Here is a 26778-nt window from a genome sequence, read left to right as displayed (position 1 = left end):
TCCCGTTTTGTGAGGATTTGGGTAAGTTTTGTGATAAGTTTGTAATTCGCTTGTCGATTTATCACCGTTGTGGAGCCATTCTCGCCGCAGAGGACACATCACTAGTACTCGCATACTTGGCCGCCGGGAAACAGCACGAGCTGTGATTGTATAATTTTGCACAATTAAACACAACATGATGCCAAAAGCAACAACAACAAAAATTGTATTGTGATGCAAAGACTCAAACGGAGAGAATGAAGAGAAGCAATGAAAAGATGTTTTGTTCCTGCTGCCTTGTGTGAGCAACAAGAAAAAAATCTTGGCTGCACACAGCATGGCAACTACGACCAACTCCAGAATAGGAAATCCTTCCAATGACCTCTTTATTGCCTGAGAAAGGTCCGGTTGCTAAGCGCCCAAAGAACATAACAATGGCACTCATATAACTAATAAGTATCAAACACATGAATTTTATTCATTTCTATCAACATGTATGTACATAATCAGGTAACGCGATTTAATGTCCCGGCTAAAATCAATCAGTATAATAACAGCTACCAATTAAAAACACGGCTTTTTAATCATCACTACCATGTACTTGGTTGTATGACAAATAAATTATAACGTTTGACAAACACATGCAGACTTAGACGGCACAAAAAAAAAGAGTGCAGTTAAAAGAGAAAAGCTTTTACACAGTCAAATGATTTTTGCTTCACTTTGTTAATCTTCTGACACTGCAGTAAAGAAAAAGAAAAATGACACATCCTTCAATGTTAAACAGTAACAATGCAACACTCAATGGCAATGTGACTACATTTTGAAGTACAGTACGTTAGATTTACTATCTGATTGAAATGCACCTCAGGCTCGGTTATGTATTCAAAACACGAGAGGAAATGGAGGACCTTGTGTGGTTTGTTCCTCTGAGAAGCACCGCGGTTGAAGTGGCTTTAAAAGTCCTTTCTAAATTAAAAAAAAAAAAAAAAAAAGCAGCATCCTTCTCCACTGGTAATCCTCCATTCACATGCAGATCAACAATAAAATGTTCTTCAGAAGATCACGAGCACGTAACAGAACCAGAATGTCCCTTTTTTTTTTTTCTCTCTCTTTGAAAAATCGGTCACAGTGCTCAGACCCGGACGACGGGGGTTGTAGCGGTGAGGGGCACCGTGGAGCCCGTATCACAGTCCAAGTCGATCATGGTGTGGTTGGTGGTGCTCTGGCTGCTAAGGGAGGTGCCAGTGCCCATTTGTCTGTCCCGCAGACTTTGCAGGTAGCTCTGAGAAACATGCAGAGACGGTTTTGAGTTTGACGGCATTGTTGTGATCCAGAGATGACAAAAATGTGCAGCGGACCCTCAGAACTCTAAACGGAGCCATTCATTTTCTAGAACACTTCATTTGTGCTGCCCATGATAGAACAAAGAGAAAGCCAAAGTTTAACAGCCTCCTAGAACACTTTGAGTTCTGAGAGTCTACTTAAAGAAGAACTGCAGATGAAGAAAATCAAGATGAAGGAAAGAGACAGTAACCAGAGCACACGCCATGTTGGGTGACACTGACCGGTGCCAGAAGGTCCCCAGCGTAACGTTTCACTGGTGTGGCTTTACGGCGGTACGTGCCTTCCTGCCCACCTGCCTGCTGTCGCTTCCTGGCGTCCTTCTCTCGAATGCGCATCAGCTGCACTCTCTTCTGACGCCGACTTAAAACCACTAGAGGGAGAGGGCGCACGTTAGCGTCGCTTCATGGGTCATTGTGTGCACGGGCGCCACGCAGAGTTGCCACAGTTACCTTGATCAAAAGAACTTAGTGACTTTACTGATGACTATGTTAGATTACAAGTTACTTTATTGGTTCATTCAACAGGATGCCGATAACAGTGCTGAAGATATAATTGGCAACTGGTTTTGCCAATTTTAACAGCGACGTTTAAGAAAGTTTCTGAAAAATAAAATAAAGACCTTTTTTGACTTACCATGAGTAATTCGGATTTTTTTTAAAAATTAATCTATGGATTTATTTAACATAAGCGGGCTACTTATTTTTATTTTAAAAAAAAGCCATGCTAGGCTTCACTTAACTTTTTTTTTTTTAGGTAGTTTGTTGTGGCCAGGACATAATTAACTATTAATATTGTCATGGCAAAAACATAACATTTATAATGTATATGTTATATAAATATAATGATTAAATTTGACCTCATAAGTCACACAATCTTGTGGGTCTTTGTCTTTAAAGCTTGAATGTGCTGCTATCCATGTTTGTTATGTTTTGTTTTATTTTATGCACTGGTCGTGTTTTTTAAACAAGATAACACTCTGTCAACAGCACAAACTGCACAACGCACTTCAGTATTTTCTTCAGCTGACACAAAATCACAATAGTGATGTTTTGAAAAAATATCTCTCTCACCGGCCTCCATTTTCCTTTTTCATGTGTTTGAAATGTGACAAGGTGCATACGTGATTAAATTGTGAGGTCCCACAATGCTTATTCATCAGTGTTGTTAACACTGTAGTCCTTAACAAAGTGTTAATTACTAGTTTTGTTCCACATACACTGGTTAGGCGATTGAAAAATATATGCACGTGTCAAATGTTACTCGCTGCTGATCAACATTATCGTTTGTGCCGCAGTAATGAAGCGAGACTTTGCAAAGTAACTGTAGTCAGAGAAAAATAACACACTAGGGCGGGTGTTACTGTAAAAATTTATGTTTTAGAGTAATGTGTTACTTTCTAACGCGTGACATGGCATTACTGGTTCTATGGTAATCCTCACCCTCTGTGTGGGAGAACCTGCCGTCCGTCAGTTTCCACTGGATCAGGACCCCGATGAGGCTGAGGGTGGGCCAGATGCCCAGAATGACCAAGCTGTACCAGCAGAGCGGCGGACCCGGCGAGAGGCGCAGGCAGCCGTACACGTGCGTAACCAAAGCCAGCATTTCCACAAAGTAATCAGCGCACACCGTCATGATGGCGGCGCCGAACACCGCCGTGGAGAAGATGGTGAAGAGCTTCTGCCACTGCAGCGTCAGCACGGCGAACAGCATGCCCGCTCCCAACAGCGCGCCCAAGGGCACCCACACCGTGGTGGGCGTGTAGAACTGCAAAGTGAGGAGCAGGGCGGCCAGAGCCAAGAGGAGGCCCAACAGGAGGCCCGTCATGAAGAGACCCACGCTGCGCACCATCATGGTGACCAGGCCGCAAAGCAGGCCGATTCCGAGGCCGATGCCGGCGCTGGCCTCCACGCTGAGCTGAGTGTCCAGCACGTGCTCCTTGTGGCACAGCAGGAAGATGATGACGGAGCCGAACATCAGACCGGACAGGAACATGACCGCCTTGAAGCAGCGGTAACCTACAATACAAGTTCGTGAGGAATTGAGTTCTGAGCTCTCATTGATTTGGTTGCAAATATCCTGAAATCAACGCTGAAAGTCTGCAGTTAAAACACATTTCGTTAATTTTGTTTCAAATCCACTGCGGTAGTATTTAGGGCCCAAAAGATGAGCATTGTGTCGATGACCCAATATTCATGAACTGGACTTTTTATCTCCATCATTCCCGCCCACATGTGTGTCATGGTGGGCCGAAAGGGTTTGTTTCTCACCAAAGAAGCAGTAGATGATGCCAAAGAGGCAACACATGGAGCAGATGACAGCAGGGATGATGTCATACTTCCTCTCTATCTCCAAGCTACAGGCGTCCACCTCAGCACTGCCGGCCCCCACCGCCTCGGAGCTTAGCTCGGTGGGAGTTGCCATTCTGGGGTTGCAGGTCCCGAAGGTGACCAGGACACAAGGTAGACTGGCTACGGAGGTTATCTCAGGTCCATCTGAGCTGCTTTCGTAGCTATGAAGACAAACGTTGGATTCGTGTGAATATTCATGAACACAGAAAATGCAAAGCGGGCAGTGGGGGGCATTTTGGTCATTGAAAACGACATCACAGTGAGGGCTGAGGTAACGACCAATCAAGGCTCACCGGTTTTCTGCGTTTGGTCATGTGACATTTACAAGCCACCTCCAGTGTTTGCTAACATAAGCAACGGTGCCAATGTGGAGATGTATGTGGTGCCTGCAGACACTTTTACATACAATTTTAATCGCAAAAGAGTTATTGTTATTGTGAAGGTGAAGCACATAATTTTACTGGCTTGTCAACAAATAAAATTTTACTCCCGTCGATTTGCATTATGACAAGGCTATAAAAGCTTACAACAAATTTATACACACACTTATTTTCCTCGCGTGTTGCTTCAACCCCATTTTACGTAACAAGGTAAAGGCATCTCTTTGTTGCTGCAAAGGGAAAGCTGCAACTACTAAACGGATTGTGACTTTTAGGAGGTTAATGCGAGGGAGCCACACGCGGCTGTATGGGCGGACCACTGGCAGGCCTTCCATATGAGCTCACCACAGACGAGATCCGATTACAACCAACTCACGTTTTCTAGGAGACCAAAAAAAAAAAAAAAAAAAAACTCAGGAGAATCTGGCCCTGCTTTTACTATTAAGGGCTGAAATTTGCAAGTTTGCCTCGTCAACTGCTTCATAACAAGAAGTGTCCTTCACACTGCGCGTTACTCCACGTTGACAGCTCAAGGTTTTTGTCCAACACAAAAACGTGGACTTTCATGTGTTTCCTGGGAATGACTTTACATGGAAAAAATGAGGCCTCGTTGGAAACTTTTCCTCACTCATGTACTTTTGGGTTTCTGTCTTCTGTTTTTGATTGCAATCAGTTGAAGGACAAGGCACAAATGTGGAATATTTCCGTCATAGCCATCCGCGTGATCACTGAAGTCTGGAGAACAATTCGAAACATGTTTGATGCTAGAGCACTCAATTATTGATCGTGATTACGGACTGCACAAAATTGGAGTTAAAATAAATGTTAGGGTATTCTAACCAGAACGTTGTGTCATTGATTCATCCATCCATTTATTTCTTCGTGAGATTATCTCTTCTCTTGATAGCAGCTCAAAAGAAGACTGGAACGCGAATACAGGAACAGAATGTTCCTCATGAATCGGTCGCCGCATATTGTGCAGAGCGGGGTGCATACATGGTCTGTTTTTTACTCATTTTGCCAGTTAGTGGGTTTAATTTTTTGGGGGATGTAACGGAGAGAAGCTAGCTAATATTTTTCAATCTCGAATAATAAATAAACCAGACGTACTGCAAGTTGTTGTGCAGTCTGCCGCGGCCCAACCCCACGGACCAGCAACAGGCCGCGGACCGGTGGTTGGGGACCACTGCTGTATGTGTTTCGTTCCAATTTTTGTCTATGACATTTTTTCCAGGAATCAAATAGTTTCTCAATCTGCTAACCTATGCCCAGAAGTGAGACAAACTGTGTCTTGCAGGTTGGAAGCCAAACAAAAACAACTTGGGGTCCATCTGTAAAGATTTGCTGATAATCCTTCCCATCACTCCCTTTTAACGTCTTCCCAAAAGAACAATATCTTCTGAAACGGCTGAAATAAACAATTTGGCATGGTTTACAGATACAATTCCACAAAACGTTTTTGTTTAAAAAAAAAAAAAAATCCACGAATGACCTGGTGGTGTTTTAAAAAACATTTCCAGTAAGCCGTAAAGAAGATGTTGAAGTGAACTGAGGCTTTGTAATGCTTATTAAGTCTGATGTCATGGACTACCTTGCCAATACAAAATGAAAACAAATGCCACCTAATAAAAGCCAGTTCCCTTAGCGTCACATCATTTTGGCTGTAGTGCCAACTATGCGCCAAACATCTCAGTCATTCTACTCCTTCAAGTAACACTCTGAGCGTGAGCGTTCCAAAAGCATCCGAGAAGTAATTTAGTTAAGTCGAGATGAACACACGCAGACACTCCCATGTGTCTGTGCGGCTGCATCATGTTACTATGAGTCACAATGGTGTCCAATGTCTTGCAGCTTTCAGAAGACCTCGCCGCATTTGGAGAATAGACTCATTGTGGGTCAAAACAAAGAGCCAGAGGCCCATGCTGTGACCTCTAGTGGCACTTGCAAGAAACCACGCACGTGAAATGGGGGCCCAATTGACGACGGCTGGGAGCACCAAGGAGACGGGTGGAGAAACGAATGTTTGCTCTAAAATGGGATGGAGTATTCAAGTCAACAAGATGAACGGTGTATAGTCCAGCTAGCAGCTATACAAGCGTTGTCAAGTATCAATTTAAAGTTTTCAACCGATTCAACATGTACAATTGGGTCGGGCTGTCGAGATAAATGATCACTGTGATTGGCTGTTAGCTCGTGAATCGACACACTGGACAAGAACCAGAAGTGACGAAAGGCAGAAAATGGTGATAATTGAAGCTATTTCCCAACAACTAAATGAACTTTGCTGATTTTCGCATCTCTATGCGCATAACGGCTGGCTGGACAGAAGAGCGCAAAGGGGAAGTAATCACTCTCATTCACGAAAGACTGCAGTTATTCGACATCACCGTGAAAGGCTACGCATTTTGACTATCGCCGCCGATGGCATGGAGGGGGTACTACTTCTCACGCATGAAGGTATTTGGCGGTGTGTTCTTCTGTTTTCCAGTCTGACGTGCCGACTTCTGGGCCGACGCGACAGTTGGCCACGACGGCCGATGTTGGATTTGTGTGTAGAGGCCTTTACATACAATTGCTCAGGAGACAAGCCCTCCCCATCCCCCCTGAACAAACGCAGCAGGGGGCTGAGTAATGTACAATTGAGTGCTCAGCTGCTGAGGAGGCCGGGCTGGCGACAAGTTCCCCACATAGCTAATTTAATCAAGATTTGGACGCGCGTGGTCATGAAAAACATCTTTCTCCAATCTTGATGGCCATGGCCAGCTGAGAAGATAAGATTATGATTTGGATGTCTGGGAGAAGCAATCAAAGAATGTACGCTGTGCTCGGCAGTTGCAGCCATAAATCAGGCCGTCTTCTACTGGACACGTCCACGAGCCAAAAAAAAAAAGGTCAAGTCTAGACAGCAGGAGCCGTAGAGAAAATGTGGTTATCAGTGGGTTTAAAATGAGTTTTCCATTCTGAGCGAGGGAATCAAAAGATGGGTAAACACAAATAAATTATTGCTCATCTCTCCGCTAATAACATCTGTTTTCACTCTGGAGGATTATTGAGCAGGGTACGGTATGGGCCCCACTAAGCTTCCTGCTTTGGAGAAGCAGGAAGGACCTGATGAGGAAGTGGAACATCAGCTTTCAACAGGGGTTCACCATTGTTTTTGTGACATGGAGCACTGACACCAGCCAAGCTTTTGGATCATCACGACTGACGCTTCAGATCGGCGAATACCAACTTTGAAGACTTAATGCTGCTAAGAACATCAGCATGCGAGGTTACAGGAATCCAGAAACAGAAAACATCATCTCTCTGGACCGCTAATCGAAAGTGAACATGTCCTCAAGTGATCTTGCAGACACGAACAAGGTGGTTCCAGCAAGGTGTTATTGTAAGCAAAGTTATTTGCGCTGGTTTCCTGGAACAACTTACATAATGAGAACAAAACAGTTTCCAGACTCTTAATGCGTAAAGGTGACAGGTCAAAACTCCATACCGCCAACCGAGAGAGAATACATTTGTCAGAAAATATCGACTCCAAAGCTGCACCCATGAAATGCATCTTGACTGCATTATGGACAGCCATCATTCTTAACATTCAACTTTTTTTTTTTTCCAGTTTTGAATTTCTGTGCCACTTGTCCCGTTCAGATGCCAAAAAATGTCAGTCATTCTCTTCTGTTTGGTCATCGTTCAGCTGTTTCCCCTCAGTGTCGTTCCTTCGTCAGCAGTTGTTCGATAATTCCTAGCAGTAACTAGTTACTGATACTATTTCACTTAAAAAAAATCTGCTTTTTTATATTATTGAATGAAAGCACAGTATGGCCAAAAATATATTCAACTCACACAGAGCACGATTAAGTGTAAAGTGAAATAAATAAATAAAGGGTACTTTACACTTAAATGTTCTCTGGAGGTCAGTTGATGGGTTTGTAAACATCCATCTTCCCCACCCCAGTGTTCGTCTTTTCTTTATTAATTTTAAGACCTACAGTATGGCAATGGTTTCATCTTTTTACACATTGCAGTTACATTGACAGTTGATTCGTCGATTCACATTCAGCTGGTTCTGGGGTATATTTGGTTCACGTATTGGTAACGTAAATAATAGTAATTGTCGTCACACCGTTCAATTAAAACTGAGCCACGAGTGCTAGCGTAAAAGCGCCCTTCAACAATTTGCAATAATCACAACTATAATTCTTCCATCCCCCGCACCAATAAACACATACATGTAATCTCACCTAATTAAAGCCTGGCTGCCTGACTTTAGTCCAACAATGAAGGCCTTTCAACAAAAGACTGCGAGTCTGTATTTTAAAAAGCATGAAAACAGCCACACAAAGACGACCGTTAAGAGGGCAGTCACATGTCTTAGAATGTAGCGCAGAAATATGCATCATATCTTCACAGCCACATATTCAGAGTAAGTAGGGAAAATTCCCTCCATGAGGTTTGGACTCTGCAAGTGTGTATCGCACTCAAGCAGCGTGGGTCCAAATGAATTGTCACTTTCAACAAAAATCACATCGTGGCGTGCAAGTGAATGCGTGAAGTCGTGTCAAAGTACACTCCTGACGTGGCTATGCCCCGCTTCAGCGAGTTCTGACTGAAAGGGGAAAGCGAATAAATACCAGGCGGTATCATTTCAACTCTGATATGGCAATTTGTTGTGCAGGCAGCGGGAAAGTGGCTTATGTATTAAGGCGGGTCAAGGCAAAGCACTCAAGTAGCGGTGAAGAGCTTCTATCTGACGCCGGGTGTGGCTGTAAAACACTTTGTGTGACATGAGGTTTAGATTACAGGTTGGAAACGAACCAAAATATATACGCATGTAGTTCTCAAAGTCAAAATACTGCGGGACAACAAATAAATCGTACCTTGACAGCGATTTCACTCGTTGAAAAGACTTCGACTAAGAATTTTTTTTAGACGTTTTTGCACGTCTGCCATCAAATAGATTAGTAGTTCTTCTGAAAAGATGACAGTTCCCAAAATGAGCATGCACACATAGAAGGTGTCTGGTAGGGCACATTGTAATCCATTATAGCGACATCATTTGGAAGGTTTCAATCCATTCCTCTAAACGGCTTCTATGACACAGGTATAATCACTGTTTACAGTTCTAAAAGTAGTCTTTGGATCGACGTTTGGACACGGCGGGAACTAAGTGGTTTTCAACATTGTTTTTCTTTCTGTTGTTGTTACTATGCCACAGCCTCTATTTTAGAGACATAGTGGTGTATTAAAGCCATCTGTTGTCACTATTATATTACAACATCAGCGCTTACAAAATGAAACTTGATTAAAATTTTTTAGGCCCTGTGTTTAAATGAAAATGAGAACAAAAACACGCTTTTGAAAGATGGTCTACGTGACTTTTTTTGGGGGGAACTTGTTATTGTTTCCATGCGAACACTAAAAGTCAGCCTGTGAAAACAAAAGGACACGCACATGTGTTTAAAGTGTCCGATCTGGGTATCCATAAGTGCTTCACAGCTAACAATAATAGTGGGAAAAAAAATCAATGTTGTAGTATTTGTGCTTACACGTCGACATTTACGACACCACGGCTGCAACCAGCTGAGTCACATTACTTCCTCAACTTTCTGTGTATGGAAACAAAGTTGTTAGTGCACTGATGTAGCGTTTTTATTTACAATGACTGGCATGTAGCGGGGGCATGACTTCAGATTTTTGACCATAGTGTCAGAAAGGTCGAGTCGACAAGTCCCAGATTAATATTTTTTTTCAGTACTGTAATTAAAAAAAAAATCCCAGTGGTGGGGAATGTACTCATTGGAACACAAGTGCACCGACACAGTTGAGTCAAGGCGTGATGGTGTTTCCAGACAGAAAAAAAAAAAATCCATTTGCTGGATATGCTTGCTGCAGGGACATCCAGATAAAGTTCGTGCAACTTGGCCAAATGAGGGAAATCTGTCCTCATTGTGGGCCCACCACAGCAATGGGTTTTGCATGGTGGGAATTTGCTGTGTTGGCAAATCATAGACCTCTTCGTGTGCGGCGGAATAATTTCCCAATCTCCTTCCACTCTGATAGCATGGGCCGCAAAGCTGGAATCTGCCCCCCCCCCACTCTCACCCTTTTGTGGTTCTCCCTACCATCCCAAAGCTGCACATTCAGAAATTGACAATTTAAATCAGTTAAGATTCATTTCACTCAACACACATCTGTTGCTGCAAGCAGTTCTGACTAGTCGACAAAATCGACTCATCACTTTATGGTTTAGCATTAATATTACAGTGTTGTCTGTCGATTACTTTATTTAAAATAAAAGACCCAAAAGAAAATAGACTCCCATTTTTATTTGGTAATTCTCATGGAAACATCCCCTTATATTTAAAGTGGTACGAAATGTATTGAATTACTCTTATTGACTGTGATTATGATTGAATTATCCTTCTCGGTTCCTCCCAGTATGCCAGTAGGCCCACAAAGCACGGGGAAAAAATGCATAATTGCATAGAAAACAATGTGCTTCTCAAGAGAACTTGAGCAACAGATAGGCACCGCACTTCTTCTTCACTGCTGTTGTTCATAAAGACAAGCTCAGAGTTCCATTGCTTAGATGCGACCATCTGCTCTGCACCTGGGCAAAACTACTAAGCGGAGGCATGCACTCCAAACCACTGAAGCCCACAGCATTCCCTCAGCACTTCTGTGGGTTAAATCACATTTAACGTTATTTTTCAGCAGTGTCACTGTCCCACTGCATTGACTTAGGACTCTTGAATGATATCTGTGTCTCTTGGAAAAGGAAGACAGCTGTTTCTTCTTTACGTCAAGGAGTTACAAGTTATTTTCTTGCTTTGACTCATCATGTCTGTTCTGATAGGACAGCTAAATGTGAAAAAAAAAAAAAAGATTTCAAACGCTTCTTATCAAGTACAATACACTCAGTCCGTTTTATAGAGGTGATTGTTTTTGTCATGAAAATGGGCAAAGATAGAGAGAGTTACCACACTCTCAAATGAAATCTTAAAGTCAGTAATATAAAACTACAATAACTCAAGCATTGGGACACCTGACCATCGCGACTATATTGATACAGACACTGAACATGGAATGAATTATGGAGTTTCTCTCCTCTTCTACATTTTGGAGGGTTTGCTCATCTAGGAGAACATTTTCAACGGCCTGCTGGCTAATCATCGCTGTTGTAGTTCATCTCAAAGCGGTCGGAAAGACTGGTGTGTCAGTCCGTGCTCTCAAACTCAACGAGCGACCATATAAATTATGGGGGTGCCTTGAGATACGCAATGACAAATGTCTTTTATAATAAGAAAAATATTGTATTATTCTATAATATTGTAATGATATCACCATATAAGATTAAGACATTTTTCCATATTTTTATTTCAACTAATGGAAATTGCACTGCTCCTTGTTTGTGTACTTGGCCACCAGGGGGCAGTATTTTGGAAAGACAATACCAAGCAGAGTGCAACAACCGAGACTCAGTATGCAGCAAAAGTCAATTTTAGGAAAAAGAATAAATGTCTGTAAGCATTGTTTGGTTTGTCTTCAGGTGTTGCTCCACTATTTTTGTTCAAATGTCTGCTGTTTAAAGTGTCATAACACTGCGACACTAATGGTTAGCCTGTCTCTTGTTTTGTTTATTTATAAACATTAAGATATAAAGACTTAAAGGCCATGATGTTGTCAATAAACGTGTAATCCACGTCGTTTTGATGGAGAATTTCAAACCGGAGTGGCAATGAATATATTGAAGCCTTTTTTTCCCTCAATAATTATGTGGAAAACTGCTACTTTTTGGGAAATGAGTTGAGTTGTATTCATGTTTGTCCGCAAATGAAATATGCCTTCAACCTTTTAAGTTGGGTCACTTGTATCACATGAGACTATTGTATATAAAGACTTAAAATACAGTGGGTACTGTGTCTAATCCACCTTGATTGATTGATTCAAATGTAGGTTAATAGTAGTTAAGTTCATGGAGCAAATCCAACATATCATTAACAAAAAAGTCAAATTGATTATAAACAGCCTATTTAAAAATAAAACAAGCATGATTGTACTATCTCCTTGAGAAAAAAAGACATGACACTGATGTCCGAGTTAATTAACAGGTTGCAAGCCAACACAACGTGCAGTCTGACTTGTCGTTTTTATCTCTTTTCCTGCCTTCTCTTTTACCCCATAGCAGGGAAGGATTTCCTCCCTGTCTTTTCAAGGCGGCAAAACCATCTGGTGCAGGCTGACAGACTAGGTCAATATAGAGAGAGATGGTGGTGTGCACTCAAGTGGGGGTTGGAACTCCAGCCTACAAGTCCCTGGTAAAGACAGGACCTGTAGGCTGTCATCTGACTACCCCAAAAACCAAGAGGCACTCCTAGCCTAGATCACAGAACACTACCGCAGGGCGAAAACTCCTGGCACGCCATGTAGGCCACAAGGAGAAATGTTGGCCTTGTGAACTGAAGAATGCATTTAGGGTTTGCATAGAATGTACAAACCTAAAATTGCGCCTTTTAAATAGAGCCGAACCATATGAAGTGGGTGGCCGGGTTAGGGATTATATGGTTTACTGTAAATTGAACGCCAAAATAAAACTTGACACGACTGTTTTCTGTGTTTCAACACTGATGCCTTGAAATTCAACAATATGTGGGGTCTTGTCCAGACAGAATTTCTGAATAAATTCAGGTTAGTCAAACAGCTGCTGCTGTAAAAGGAATGTTTTATAAATGTCAACATAACAAAATAAATCATTGTTTCCAAGCACACACACATTAAACTGCCCACCACATAAAGCCATGTTCAGCATTAAGCGACTTTTAACGTTATCACAAAATTGTTAGATGCGAATGGGAAATTTGAATAAGTGTTGTTTCATGACGCCACATGGTCACTCGCGATTTGGGACAAACACAAAGAATGAGGCGGTCAAAGATGTTTTCACGAGTGGCACAAGATGTTAGAATAATGAAGGAAAACTTACCGAGGGAGCCAGCAGCTTGGAACGTTCACTTGTGCGGGACAATTGGCGCTGTCAGGAGACAAATTACTCCCGACATTCACAAACACAAAAGCGGTCGTAATGGACCAGGGAAAACCGGTTTGTCCTAACTTTTCCTCGAGCTCCTTGTTTTTAAAAGCGACTACAATTACAACATCGTTTCTCCTCCTTAGTGGAAATTATCCCCAAAAGGTTATCTAGGAGGGTTAGTTATTTGCTGAATCGAGTTAGCCGTGGAAGTGGAGAAGGAGGTTCGGGCTCCACTTAGGACGAGTCCCGGTCCAACCTCTCTCGCTTTCCCTCTCCCTGAAAAAGTCTCCCCCTTGTCGTCACGCACCGCCCCTGTCCTCTCCCCCTTCTATGTCTGCTTTAAAAAGAAAAAAAAAGAAAAACTTTTTCCCTCTCCCTCGTCAGAGGCAAATCCCTCTCCAGCTTCACCTCCTGGAGTGGTGCCTTGAGTCCGTTGGAGGGGAGGAAGAGGAGGGGTCGAAGCATCCACAGTTTTGAACTCGGCGCCTCCATTTTATGCTAAAGGCTTAGACAGAACCTGTGGAGGACTGAAAGCGGCAAAATTAATTAAATAAATACATTATGAAATGTTGAATTAAAATGGTCTTTAAATGATTAATTGTTTTGTTTATTCATTAAATATGGAGTTAAATAAATTAGATATATAAATAAAGGCACCATTAAATAATTAAATAAAAATGTCATTAATCGAATGTTTCATTTATTAATTAAATAAGACATTAAATAATCCTCCTCCTATCATACCCAAATCATGACTGGCCTATTCCAATTCACCTGTGGAATTTTCAAAACAGGCTATTTTTTTTAAGCATTCCTACATTTCTGTTAAACTTCTGTTTAAAAAACGTTTTTTCTTGAATGTGTGCTGGCATCAAATACAAAATGAGTGAATATTTTTGACAAAAAGTTGGTTAATTATAATGTAGTTAATGTATTCAACTGAAAATAGGTTGTAAATGATGTGCAAATCATTGTATCCTGCTTTTATTGACATTTTATACAATGTCCGAGGTTCATTGGAATTTTTTTTTTTTTTAATGCAAACCCCCGGATCTCTGTATAACTTCTATTCCAGGATTAGTATGAATAGTATGATCATTCTGATGCTGTTTTACTCTTTCAAGATTCCCCATAGGCCTTTAGAGCCCACCATGAACGTTTTTGCAGGAACATGTGCAGAAGTGGCGGAAACACGGACAGCTTTGATATCTCATTTAGTTACACTTCCAAGTGTGATTATTGTTTACAAAATAAATCATCGGTACATGGAAGCATGAATAATTGGGTTAATAAGTATTCACAATTGCTTCAGTTACATACCTACTACTTACCATTACCTCTACAGACATTAATTCCAGTTTTCATTGTACAGTTTATGAAAAGCCAAAGCTCCCATGTTATACAGTATAGGCAGAATATATACTTGTTAAAAGTGCACTATAAGAAGAGGTGCTCTAACCAGTTTGACTTGACAGTGAAGATCACAGATGTGATGTTCAGGCATGTCTCTGGCATCCACTGCCTGTCTTTCCATGCAAACAATACTCATCCATAATTTTAATGTAAGGTGGAATGTGATAAACAGAGGAAGCAATTAAAGCAGTTACTTGTGCACATCTGCTTTCACAACACAATGTTTTCTAAAAGTAACAAAACCCTTTCTTGCCAACAGCAAAATATCTAGTATGTATGATTAGTACGTGTTTTGCAATTGTTCCTCTCTCTTATTAAATTAAGAACGAAACAGGTAGGACTCACCCGTCTTAGAAAAACACATGCTCCATGGTAAACACAGTGAGTTTATGGCCATATGTGAATGAGATTCCGAACAAAGTTAAAAAAAAAAAAAATAATACCGCTGCCATAAAACTAATGTGCACACTGAAATACTTAAGACTGTTGATAGTTTTCAAAGGAAAGCTTGTCTTTGTTTTGAGAGATAATCTGGCATCTATTCCCACAAACATGCAAAATGAATGACCATATATGTGTGTCTGCACCTCAGATGTATGCAATAAAGCAGCCAGGGCTTCTCTTATGTGCGGATCACAAAAAAAAAACCCAAAGTCATCCTGATTGTATAAAACACATTTTTTTTCACAGACATATGCGTTTCTTTGATCCTGTCAATTAAAACACACCTCAAAGCATATTCAACCTCACTCAACATTGTACGAACACACACTCAAGGGTCTTTACATGGACCATCAGGTCGGATTGAGGCTTTTTGCGAGGTCCGGGCAGAGCAGATGCTGCGACAGGAAGTTACTAACATAGTCCAGATGTGAGGACGAGAGACCACCTCCCACACAGCTGGAATATGAGTGTGACTAAAGGCAGCAACTGCTGTCACACACGAGATCCTTGTTTTGAAGAAAGCTAAACTGAACATACAGTGTAATGCTGAGCGCTGATGTCCTATTTTTTTTTTTTTTTTTTTTTAGTTCGTTCTCGTTTATTGTATCCCCGAATGAAGGGGTCGTGAACCTACAGCCAATGGGCCTTATTCATCCCATGAGAACATTTGGCCTGCCAAACTAAAAACCTTGGCGTAAGAAAAAAGCACCAAGTCATCTAACCCACAATTATTACAACATATTTCAGATGTGGTAAGCCCATCGGAGGACTTCATAAAACTGAAAAGACCCTTGATAAAAGGCAAACGGTTCCCCACCCAAGCCCTAATGAATTGAAATGCACTTCACGTTTCCAGTGTATGTGAGCTTGATTGTTGTGTCCTTGCTGTTCTCGAGCACCACCTACTGGTAGTATGTTCTAAACAACAGACATAATTAATTTCACAGATCACAAAATCAAATTCAACAATTTAAGAAAATTTAATTCAATACAAGAGCTCTATAAAAGATTTTACAAAGAGAATATTGGTCACGTTTTATGTATTCATCTTTTCACTGTTTTTATATATTTAGTTTGCAAAGGTGCAGAACTGCAGTGCCCCATACGAAGGAATAATGTTTTGATGATTGAAAAAAATATTAATTACAGCATATTGTTGTATTTTAAAACAAAGATAATACTGTGATGTGCTATTAAAATGGAGTGGTTGGTTTGAGTTTCTAAACTTTAAAAAAACAAAAAAACGAAGGTGACACATTAACCTTTACAGTCCGTAATAATACAAACATATGTACACACGTGTGACATCTAGTGGTCAATTACGGTACTGCTATATAATGACTAGACCAATAAAGTAAACGGTTGACATTGTGCCATTTTTTTCTGACCACAGAACTTTATTTGAAGCTACAAATAATTAGACATACTTTGCACACAGGGACTTAATTACAGGATATAAAAAGATACTTGTGTATTTATGCTGGAAGTCCAACAGAAAGCAGCAAACAATATTTTTCTTAACATCATGACTACATACCAGTAATACGGGTAACCATTTGAATAAAAAAAAACATGTCATGGAAAATGCGATTGACTGCACGGTCAATTAATCCTCCTCATCATCATCATCTTCAATTAATACCATCTTCCGTCGACGCTTCACTGGCGCAGAAATATCTTCCTCATCAGAATCTGCGTCACTGTTTGTATCCATATCCATGACAGTGGTGGAGCCATCATCTACGGGTTTTTGACAGTTGTTGTAATTCTAAGCCTTAAAATGCATTAACCAGAAATGTACGTTTGATTCCAGACTAAATTGTAAATGAAATAGAATACAATACCCTCGTCCTCGTCACTGTCCAACATTTTGCTTCTTTTAGTTGTCTTCTCTTTGGGCCTAATACACACAAATAATTTGTGGACTTGTACATTTACGAGGGGAAACAGGTACTCTTGTTTAACAAATTGACTAACAAGTTTTTACAACCTCACCTCTCAAATGAAGTGTTTGGATTTTCCGTAGATGCTAAATCCATATCAGGAGCTGAAATTAATGAGGGCGGAGAAATAACAAATAATAATTTTCCATCCGATTTTGCAGCCTCAGAAAACTTTGTCAAATGCAACAATATTGAGTCCCACAAACATAGTTTTTAGTATTTATGGTGTATATTGACTAAAATCCAAGTACAACATGGACTTGACTTCAGGAGAAACCTGTAAAGCTTGAAGTATCCACGCATACCTTCATCTTTGCTGCAGTGCTGTTTCCTCTTACGTGCAACCAAGAGGGCACTCAAAGCATCTGCCCGTTGTGAATCAGAGACCTCCTTTTTCTCCTCCTGAGGTTCTTCAGGTGGGCTGCCACCGTCTTCCACAAGGACCTCCTCACTTTTAGATTCATCCGGATTATGACTGAGAGACGCAGCTGCACTGCGGAGCTGAGATGGGCTGATCTTTTCTGGGATTCTCCAAAACGTCTCCTAATGAGTACGCAATATAGAAAAAGTAACATGAAGCATTTACTGAAGTGGCATTTATTTTATCATTTGAAAACAATTAAGAAACAGAATAATGATCACCATAAGCAGCAGACAGAGTTGCCAATGTAATACCCCCACCTGTTCATTTGCAGGCGCTCGCATTCCCAGTTTGCGCAGCAGCCTGTGGAAGGTCTTGTCCTCCATGGCGTCCTCACATACCTCGCTGAGAGGAACAAGAGGCGCAGCCTGGGAAAAACCTGGCCAAAGGAGCACATGACACTAAGTCTTAACTGGACATTCTTTTACACATTTTCAAACAACTGCAAAACACCGTTTGCTGACACTTCTTACCATCTTCTTCGCGGCTCTTAGCTGCTCGGTCCAGACAGCGTTGTAACCACCCAAGGGCTTCAGACATGCCTGGATGACAAACAAACTAATGATGATCCTTGCAATAGTTAATTAATAATCATAATAATAATTAAGAATTAAGAATTATCCGACTACACACAAAGAGGTGCATGGTTATTTGGAATCAACACAAATTACAATAATTCAGAAACAGCTATTGTGGGGGCCCAAAACGGGTTTTAAGTTTCCCAGCCCATGTTGGCGCTCTTGTGTTGTAACGTGTGTAAAAATACCAATGACATCAGCAAAGAGTAGACTGACTTAAAAAAAAAAAACACCTGAGGTTGAGCAATCCTCACTCTGCAAAAATCAGAACTGAGTATTCTTATCTTTGTAAAAGCAGAATTTCTGATTCAGCTGCTGTATTAGATTGTGCAAGTGACTAATGTTATGATATTCACTAAAAAAAAAAAGAAAAAAAAAAGCTCACCTTCCTTATGCAGCTTTGTGAGCATGGCACCAACGTCAACTCGCCTCATCCCTTCGGAAACAAGGCTTTGCCTCCTCCTGCTGCCACCATTCTGTCTTTCTTCTATTTCCTGCTCTTCTTCTTCTTCACTCTCTTCAGACTCATCCTCGTCGTCTTCTCTGTTCAGAGGTTCATCTGGGAAATCTTGTGTGAGTTCAGATAGGAAATCCTCTTCACTCTAGAAGGAATTCATTTTTTCAGTTCTCCTAATTTGTTCAGAACTGTTTTTAAAACTTACCATTTGGGTGCCAGAGCTTTTTGGACGGGCGCTTTGACTCCTCTTTTTGTAAAGTTCTCGCCTCTCTGACACCAGGCCCAAACTGAGCAACTTGTCCACCACACGTGCACGAGAGCGCTTGGCTGTGAGCTTCTTAAGGATGTTGCCAAGCACGTCTGTAGAAGAAAAAAATAAAATAAATAATCACACTGAAGCTAAGTTTTCACAATAAATAAGCTGCTTCAGTCTACAAAGCAGCCAGAGATTACCATCCGAGTCTTTGTATTCTTCATAGAGCATTTGAAGTTCTTCTTCCTGGTCCTCAGTCCACAGAACAATGCCGGTACCTTTCCTTTGTTGAAGAAAATCATTTTCAGTATATTTATTATACATTTCAAATGATTACAATTGAACATAATGAGTCAGACGATCCAGCTGACATACTTGGGTTTCTTCAGCTCTCTTGCGCTGTCCACCAGACCTATGAGCACCATCTGGGTCACAACCTGCCTCCGTGTGCGTGTACTGTTGCTTAGTAACGGCAGCAAAGTCTCCACAATGTCTGGCACTGGTAAGAGTACCCAATTAGCAACAGTAAGATTAATTAGTTCCCCAGTTACCGCAGAATAAAATAAATGATAAACAAGAGTATCAACGGTAAATAGCCAACAAACCTTCAGAATGCCGGTGCTCTTCATAAAGATTTCGTAATTCCTGCTCCTCCTCTTCTGTCCAAGCTGGCATCTTTTCCGGTCTGATAAGTATAAAATAATTACCACCTAATTAGAAATGTTTCAAGCATCATATCTTTATGTCTCCCATTTCCCAGCTTTACACTGATAGTGTGCACAAACAAAAACACCAACCCATCTTTGCCGTAGCCTTCAGTCATCTCACGCACAGCGCCGACATTTTTCCAGAACAAAAGTTCAACGTAGGCCTTGTTGTTGGTGGCCGCCAGCGTAAAGAAACGGTTCAGCACATATTTGGCAAAAGTGACCAGCTCCTGTGGAGGAGGAGAAAGGAGGCAAAGTCAACAAAATACTACAAAGACATTTACATGTCGGTGCAGAACAAGGAAAATTTTATTAGGTCTCATTTGATATTGACCCATGGAAGATGGTGGACATTCTTGCCATTTGCAACACAGGCAGGGGTCTACGCTCTAAAGTGCTCTTGCCATTTGTGTTATTCGCTAACCTTGTAAGCAGAGGCAGCTGCGTCACTCAGGATTTTGTTGAAGAGATGGAAGACTGACAGCTGGTACAGTAACGCGTCCATCTTGAGGTCAAATGCCACGCGGTGAAGCATTCGAGCAATGCAATGGTTTGTGTGAGGTGTGTTTTTGGAGTAGGATTTGAGTAAGAGAAAGTATGGTCGCATGATGTTGGGGTTTGCAAACCTGTATGGGGGAAAAAACAAACAAAAAAAAAAAAACAACAACGGGTGTCAGAGAAGAGTGCGATTTGAGAGGCAAAAGATCAGCTTGGGCAACAAACACTGAACTTCTACAGAAACACATGGGATTGGAAACGCAAAGAAATATATAATAATTCCTTCAGAAAGTTATTGCCTCACTTCTTGATAAAGTCCAGAAATTTGAACTCCGTTTCAGAAACCTGGACTGCCTCCAACTCTTCATCCTCTTCTAGATCTGCATCTTCGACATCCTCCTCCTCTCCCACTTGAGTCTCGGGAGCAGGAGCCGACCCTGAAATCAAGGATAAGTGAATCCTTGCATACAGAGGCCGTGATACTCGGGTGTTGGTTAAATACGCTGTGTTCATACTTGGCAGCTCGGCATGCAAGATCTGCTTGAGGAGTTCCAGTTCTTCTTCAGGTTCCACATCAGTCGAGCCAAACACATCTCCCTCGGGCCATACTTCCCTGAAAGCAAAAACTTTGTTTGACTACCCGATTGGTGCTTGAAGGCAACTGTGCGGTGCATTACGACTGACCTGGCAGCCCTCAGGAGCGCTAAAGCCTCTGGTCCTGTCTGAGCATGCAACGCATCCTGCACCCGCACCATAGCCTCGGTGCGCTGCTCCTCGAGAGGCGTTTCCAATGTGGCATCGAAAGGCACGATGCGCTCAGTTAAAGACTCCGACAGCTGCGGATGAGAGCAGAAAATGAATGTATGATGATGAGTAACTGTGATTAGGTTGGAAGAAAGGATACTGAATTATGAATGCTATTCAAATTAATATAGTTTCTGTTAAATGTGACTTGGATCTCGAAACGTCATCCGTTGGGGGTATCCCAATACTTTTAAAATTAATAAAACAAGCCTTATAATCGTTTCTGACACTGACCTGAAAATTTATACCCTTCAGTTGTTCTTCCACAATTTTCCAGGCATCTGCCAGAGCTTCTGGAGTCCTCTCTACGACTGGCTGTTTTTTGTCTTTTTTGGACTTTTTCCGCTTCACTCGCTTTTTCTGTAAAATGACCGTATTGGGAGTTCAACTTTTCAAGCCAGTATTCAAGGAAAAAAAACATGAGATAAATTCATCGACAAATCATACCTGCACAACCAAGTTCCTGCGACCTTTGCAGAAGCGCTCAAGCATACGCAGGAAGAGATGCGTTGACTCCACCAGGTCTTTAAGATAGGACTGCGGCTGTCTGGTCCCATCATACTTTCTCAATAGAGTCAGGAATATCTCCCTATATTCCATTAAGTAGAATATGTTACCTATAAAGGATTGAGGGGGGGACAATAGCAATTAATGATTTTTACATTAATTATATATATTTTTTATAGCTACCTTGCGTTTTATGTTAGTCACCTTAAAAACTATATACAGTAGTACACACGGTGGTTACAGATGTACCGAATATTTGCACACCAAGTTCAAAGTAATAGCAAATAGAAGTGTTGAGTCAGCCAATTCTTTGTTGAGAATGAAAACGCTCAGTTTTGATTGACTATCCAGGAGGATTCATTCCAATTTGACAAAATGTTTATTATTGTGGTGTAGAATAGAACAGCATCTATGTGTAAGGTGTTTCCTACACCTTAGCTATAAATTATACTATCCTGATTTCTTGAGTATTATCTTTCTAGGAGCAGAATTAGTAGCAATACTTTTGATAACGTTGCCGCTGTGGCGGATGCTTTCATCCTGTGATCGGTCCATCTCGTTCACAGTCATCAGCAGCTCCTGATATGCCTTCAGTGCCAGGTGCATCCTAGCGAGAATGAGCAGGTGGAAAATGTGAACAGACATAATTCCAGATATGTTGTTATAATCCTGCTTTCAAACACTCCCCTTACCTACGGGACCAGGACGTGGCCTCTTTGCGGTCAGTCAAAATCATCTCGTAGTAATTGGTGATGTTGCGCTCGATAAAATGGAATGTGCGGGTGGACATGGTTTCGGAAACTAAATCAGCGCGGAATTTGTTGCCGCGATTGAAAGCCATGAAGAAGCTGAGCGCCCACAGGTAGTAGGTCTCATCGTGCTCCTGAGACTGCTCCCGAATCAGGCTTTCCTGGAGAGGAGGAAGAAGGAAAACAGAATGTCGAGACTTTTCGATAATATTATGAGTTATAAGAATGTGACTTTTTTCTGCTTTCTCACATTTCACTGACACTGTAAGAAAGGTACCAATATTCATTAAAGAAAATATATTATTATTATTGTGACTGCAGATTGTATTGTGAGTGAAAGTAATAATTGCCCACTGAGATGGAAACAAAAATTGCTGTTGTAACTGCTGACCTTGACGATGTACATGAGGCGATTGTAGCAGTTCTCTAAGAAGTCCACACAAAACTCTCGCAGGAAGAGTCGAACGTTTAAAGCGGAGCGCCGTTGGTCCACACATTCCCGAGCTTGTTGATTCCGCTTTGGAACGCGTCTGACAGCTTTACCCATGTCGTGAGTGTAGTTTTTGAACTATAAATTAAAGGCAGGAAACAAGTTGGGGACTTTTGCAAACATTGCTTTGTGAATGGCTTTACAGTACTTACATTGTGAACATTTCGGTGATAAATCAGATCATTGTCTCCAATTGCTCTGAGTCCTTTCACAACAAAAGACCCTCCAAAGCGTGAATGTCTGGCAGGAAAAAAAAAAAACAAGAAATTTCAAAATGGAATTTTCATCTTGCAGTTAATCATCTGAAACGTGACTCCAAAATGAAAATACTATACAGTAACAATATTGGACTTGTGTCAAGAGCATCTCGTATCATATACCTGGTTCCTCTTTGCAGTGTGCGAGAACGTTTCTCTGACTGCTCCTTCTGCCTCAGCCCCTCCAGCTCCGAAGTGTCTCTCTGCTTCTCCTCCGCTGAGCGAGCGTGTCCCGCACTCACCAAGGTTTCTGGTGTCTGCGAGGCACCAGAAGAAAGCTGAAATACTGAACAACTATCTAGATGAGTCAGAAAAAAAGATTATTTGGCTTCACCTGGTCTCTGAACATGAGGGAGATTATTTCCAACACATGCATACTCCACTGTTGCTCACTCTGGGCCGACGCCAAGAACTTGACAAGGTCATCGAAACCGCTCATGTGCATGGCCCAGAGAAGCCTGTCGTGGACGCTGGCATCGTCATCCACTTTCTGCGTCAGGGGAAAAACACAATGTGGAGAGTCGCGGTGATGCTTATTTGTGATTCAAATATGTAGCTGAAAACATTTACTGATAATTGATTCACAATTTATGAAATATTTTTAAAAAGTGTACAACGTCAATGTCTTAAACTTCTGATACCAGTATAATGCCAAAATACGTCTCGTGAATCAACAGGACCTTTGGCTAAGCAGTACACTACATTTTTCCTCAAGACACTAATTAACTCCTTCAATGTGTCATTCAATCAACTGATAGAATTCTTAATCAATTAATACAAACTTTCAAATTAAGGTATTCTACGAGTTCAATTCATCCAATCAAACAACAAAGTATACTAACCTTCTCTTCCAAAGGGTCTGCAGGAACATGAAGCACATTCCTGACCAGCAGCAGAATTCTCTCAATCAGAAGGTTGTCTTCTTCCTGCCTCTGCTCCCATTCCTGAAAGGGAATCACCAGAACAGGAGGGGAGGCAAAAGAAAAGAAAGTACTTGTTTGGATACAACCTGGCAAGTTGTTAAAAAAAATTAAAACATGCTGTTCCCCACTGTGTCACTTACCATTTGCAACAGGTTGTACAGTGTCTCACTTAAAATACCAAACACCTTCTCAGTGGCAAATGCCTGCGATTAAATTAAAGAAAAAAAAAAGCGTCATCGGGTATTTGTGACGTGATCAGATCATTTGCCACTTTATTACAATATATTACAGGTGATTTTGAGTTTTATATGTAAAGGTGGTAAGTACCTCTTTGTAGGCTTGTAAATGAGACGTCACTTGCAAAAAGTGCTGTCTCAAAACGGGGTCGTCGGGGACCTTCCCAAAGCAGAGCATAGCAGGCTGTGTTAGGTTGACCATTAGCCTGTGAAAAAAAAATATGCACATAGTGTCATCTGACCAACTGGAGTCATAATGCTCCTCTACTACAGTTTTGGCTTTATCGCACAATCAAATCATTATTATTAAATGCACTCACAGTTATAACCAGATGATTCTCAACTGTGTCTATAACAGTGATGGTATTTTAAACAAGGCAAGTTTCATCATGGGGTGTTTACCGTATGCAGGCATCAAACAAGGTCTTGTCATGCCCATGCTGAGTGATAATAGGGAGAAGGTCATGTTCAACGATGTGGCCTTCACCCAGCTGCTGGCGGACATTACGGGTGTCATCTTCATAGCGCAAGTACCTTATCAAGTCTTTTAAACTCTCTGAGACAGAGAAAACACGTTTTTTGTTTAAATTCAGTATACAGTCTTACACATGGTGATTAAGCCCAATGAGAAAATACTACATAATTTAATCCACTCACCTAAACAATCAGCTTCCTTGTGATAAACATCTCCTTCCAGGTATCCAAGAGCACTGCATGTGGCCAGAAGTTCACAATTCATCCTGAATAAGTTCAAACACTTTACGGCATGTGAAGATCTACACAGAGAAAGGAGAATAATGGTCAAATAGTTATACTGACTGAATATACCACCTTCAAAATTAACTGAGCACTGATCATTTCTTGCTGATTGATACGAGTTAAAGGAGCATCTGAAGTCAATGCCTGGTGGTAATAAATATGTGCCAAAGGACCAGGTTATGCTAATTACTCGTGAACATTTTATTGTTTTGATTTGTTTGAATTTTTTTGTCACATACCTGCCACTTTATTGTTATCGTCGTTCTCAACAGTGTCATTGCCACTCATCGGCAAAATCATAAAGTACACATGCAGGTCTAATAATAGCCAACACAACACAAAGCATTCCGTTTCATCAAGTTTTGACTGGCACTGTCAAATTGTGACTGTTTATCATATTATTGTAGTTGCGCTGAAGTTTGCGAGACGTTCCTATCGTATTAAAAGATGTTTAGGTTTTTCTCATGTCATGCATAATAAGAGCTGAGTACAAACTTGTTTAAAATTCCGTCTGACAGCCAAATATGATGAGCGGCGATGAGAATACAGCTTGGAAGTTGAATTTTATTTTTTTATTACTTTTTAACAATACTGAGCTGGTGAAGGGAATGTTAAATGTACATCATATCACTAAAGACAAGTTTTCTACTCACGTGGTGGTAGTCGTTCAATTCGTTCGCTGGCGGTGACGACTGTCAAGTTTGAGAAAGTGACAAATATCAAGAAAAGTGTGTCCTTGTGGCAAACAAGTCAAAAGTAGGAGGAAGTCTCCCCATCTACTCCATACGTCTGGCGCCAAGAAGCGAATAATAGCGGATGTGGAATGACGTCACTGCGCGATGTTTTTCTCGAGACATTTGAAGTGAATGAAACGCACGTACATGCACATTACCGCCACCTAGTGTCAAGATCGCCTAACGCCATTTAAAACAAATGACTAAACTTCTACAGTACACTATACCAGTTTTTAATTTAAAAATATTGCGACAAAAATCGTAAAAGCTATAATTGACACTACGTAATATACCGGGTATGTTGTCACATATTGATCATTAACTGTTCCACGTTTTTTCAAATTAATTTCGCAAACTTTTTGTGCAGTTGTTCACAAAGTCCACCCGATGCAAATAATAAATTAGTTGTTATATTTCTCAGTTCTCACGTTTGGTGTTCAAATCTCTTGTGTGGAGTTTGCATGTTTTCATTTTTGTCACAAAGCGCCACAAAGTGTACTTTGCTGTTTCTATGCTTTTCCACAATCAAGCTCCAAACTACAGCACACGTGTGCTGTGGGCGAGACCATAATGAGGATGAACACTTTTAGAAAATGGATTAATGGAGAAGTTTCAATAACTTCCCATGAAGCAATCGAGACAGAGACATGAGACTTGCTCAAGGTTAGTTTATTTGCAATTATGTCACCCTTCATTGTCTCAGATCACACAGCCATTTAATGTTATTTCCCCACCATGTTTCACTTTTTTCACTTCTTTTGATATAATTGGTAAAGGTAGACACCAAAGCCCCTGTAATGCAATTTTTTTTTGGTTTATTGAGGATGGTATGTAAAGCTATTATGCAAATTGATGCTCTTCTTTTTTTCAACACATAGCGAGCTACAAACATGTGGCCATCAAAGGACTCCATGGGATTGCACTGCAAATAAAGGCCTCATCTGGTATATTGATCGGGTTCTAGTTCTGCTTTGTCACACAGATGGCACAGCTGTGTTTATGGAACAGCTGGGTGGCTTCAATAGCACCAAAGTGACACACGAGTCATTCATGTAACTTTGCACCTATGTTTTGTTACTCTTTGCTAGACAATGAAACACTAAGGAGTTTTACTCTTTTTTTTTTTCCCTCATATGCTTTTTAGTTCTTGTCATGGCACAGGCCTTCACATGATCAAATCAGCTTCTTTTCAGTTGTCCTTGTCATCTTTATCAGAGTGGCCTGAATCTCGCTCCGTCTCCCTCTTGGATTCCTTCACCACCTGATGGGAAAATGACGTTAAATCTTTTAAGGTTCTGACAGAAAATCTGAGTCAGTGCATCTTTTTAATACAATATTGTTAGGCATACCTCTCCGTCTCTAGTCTCAACTGTTTTGATCACCACAGTCCTCTTGGTGCCACTTTCAGGTCTGGGTTCATAATCTGAAAAATATTGATATCATTGTAATATAAAATTTATAATCGGACATACTGAATGGCAACCAATCCTGCATCTATTCTCTTTTTGTCTTGTTAACAGCAA

At 41.0% G+C, this 26778-nt stretch overlaps 3 protein-coding genes across 5 annotated transcripts in view; all 3 read right to left on the bottom strand.

The window, feature by feature from the left end:
- Positions 1–304: 304 nt before the first annotated feature.
- LOC148327199 (transmembrane protein 198-like) lies at positions 305–13347 on the bottom strand. Of its 2 annotated transcripts, none has more exons than XM_088309827.1 (5): positions 13035–13347; positions 3594–3835; positions 2766–3341; positions 1548–1696; positions 305–1264 (listed from the first exon to the last, which is right to left on the bottom strand). In XM_088309827.1, the coding sequence occupies exons 2-5, from the start codon at positions 3745–3747 to the stop codon at positions 1115–1117; spliced, it is 1029 nt and encodes a 342-aa protein (XP_088165953.1). In that variant the 5' UTR covers positions 3748–3835; positions 13035–13347; the 3' UTR covers positions 305–1114. The 2 variants fall into 2 exon arrangements, with proteins under 2 accessions (XP_088165953.1, XP_088165954.1); XM_088309828.1 differs by having other exon boundaries at positions 1619–1696.
- Positions 13348–16315: 2968 nt separating this feature from the next.
- Positions 16316–25354, bottom strand: timeless (timeless circadian clock). 2 transcript variants are annotated; one of them, XM_088308939.1, is made up of 30 exons: positions 25175–25354; positions 24420–24538; positions 24165–24318; positions 23854–23968; positions 23667–23729; positions 23446–23547; positions 22938–23093; positions 22727–22860; positions 22499–22586; positions 22248–22424; positions 21800–22017; positions 21611–21714; positions 21048–21217; positions 20835–20960; positions 20481–20632; positions 20312–20409; positions 20101–20233; positions 19723–19924; positions 19389–19528; positions 19197–19276; positions 18967–19090; positions 18792–18874; positions 18544–18698; positions 18267–18483; positions 17777–17845; positions 17564–17682; positions 17188–17425; positions 16935–16986; positions 16784–16839; positions 16316–16679 (listed from the first exon to the last, which is right to left on the bottom strand). In XM_088308939.1, the coding sequence occupies exons 2-30, from the start codon at positions 24499–24501 to the stop codon at positions 16546–16548; spliced, it is 3741 nt and encodes a 1246-aa protein (XP_088165065.1). In that variant the 5' UTR covers positions 24502–24538; positions 25175–25354; the 3' UTR covers positions 16316–16545. The 2 variants fall into 2 exon arrangements, with proteins under 2 accessions (XP_088165065.1, XP_088165066.1); XM_088308940.1 differs by having other exon boundaries at positions 24420–24502.
- Positions 25355–25907: 553 nt separating this feature from the next.
- The window catches only part of prph (peripherin), a 5292-nt gene continuing 4421 nt past the window's right edge, over positions 25908–26778 (bottom strand). Inside the window, exons 8-9 of the mRNA XM_088308401.1 lie at positions 26605–26678; positions 25908–26516 (exon numbers count right to left, since the gene is read on the bottom strand). Coding sequence (XP_088164527.1) covers positions 26445–26516; positions 26605–26678 — 146 coding nt within the window. The 3' untranslated portion in view covers positions 25908–26444. The remainder of the gene's footprint in view (positions 26517–26604; positions 26679–26778) is intronic.

The sequence above is a fragment of the Idiotropiscis lumnitzeri genome, chromosome 11, assembly GCF_059441095.1.
Source record: "Idiotropiscis lumnitzeri isolate Australia: NSW breed Sydney's pygmy pipehorse chromosome 11, RoL_Ilum_1.0, whole genome shotgun sequence".
In the NCBI taxonomy this organism is placed as follows: Eukaryota; Metazoa; Chordata; class Actinopteri; order Syngnathiformes; family Syngnathidae; genus Idiotropiscis; species Idiotropiscis lumnitzeri.
This window is presented reverse-complemented; position numbering and strand designations above follow the sequence as displayed.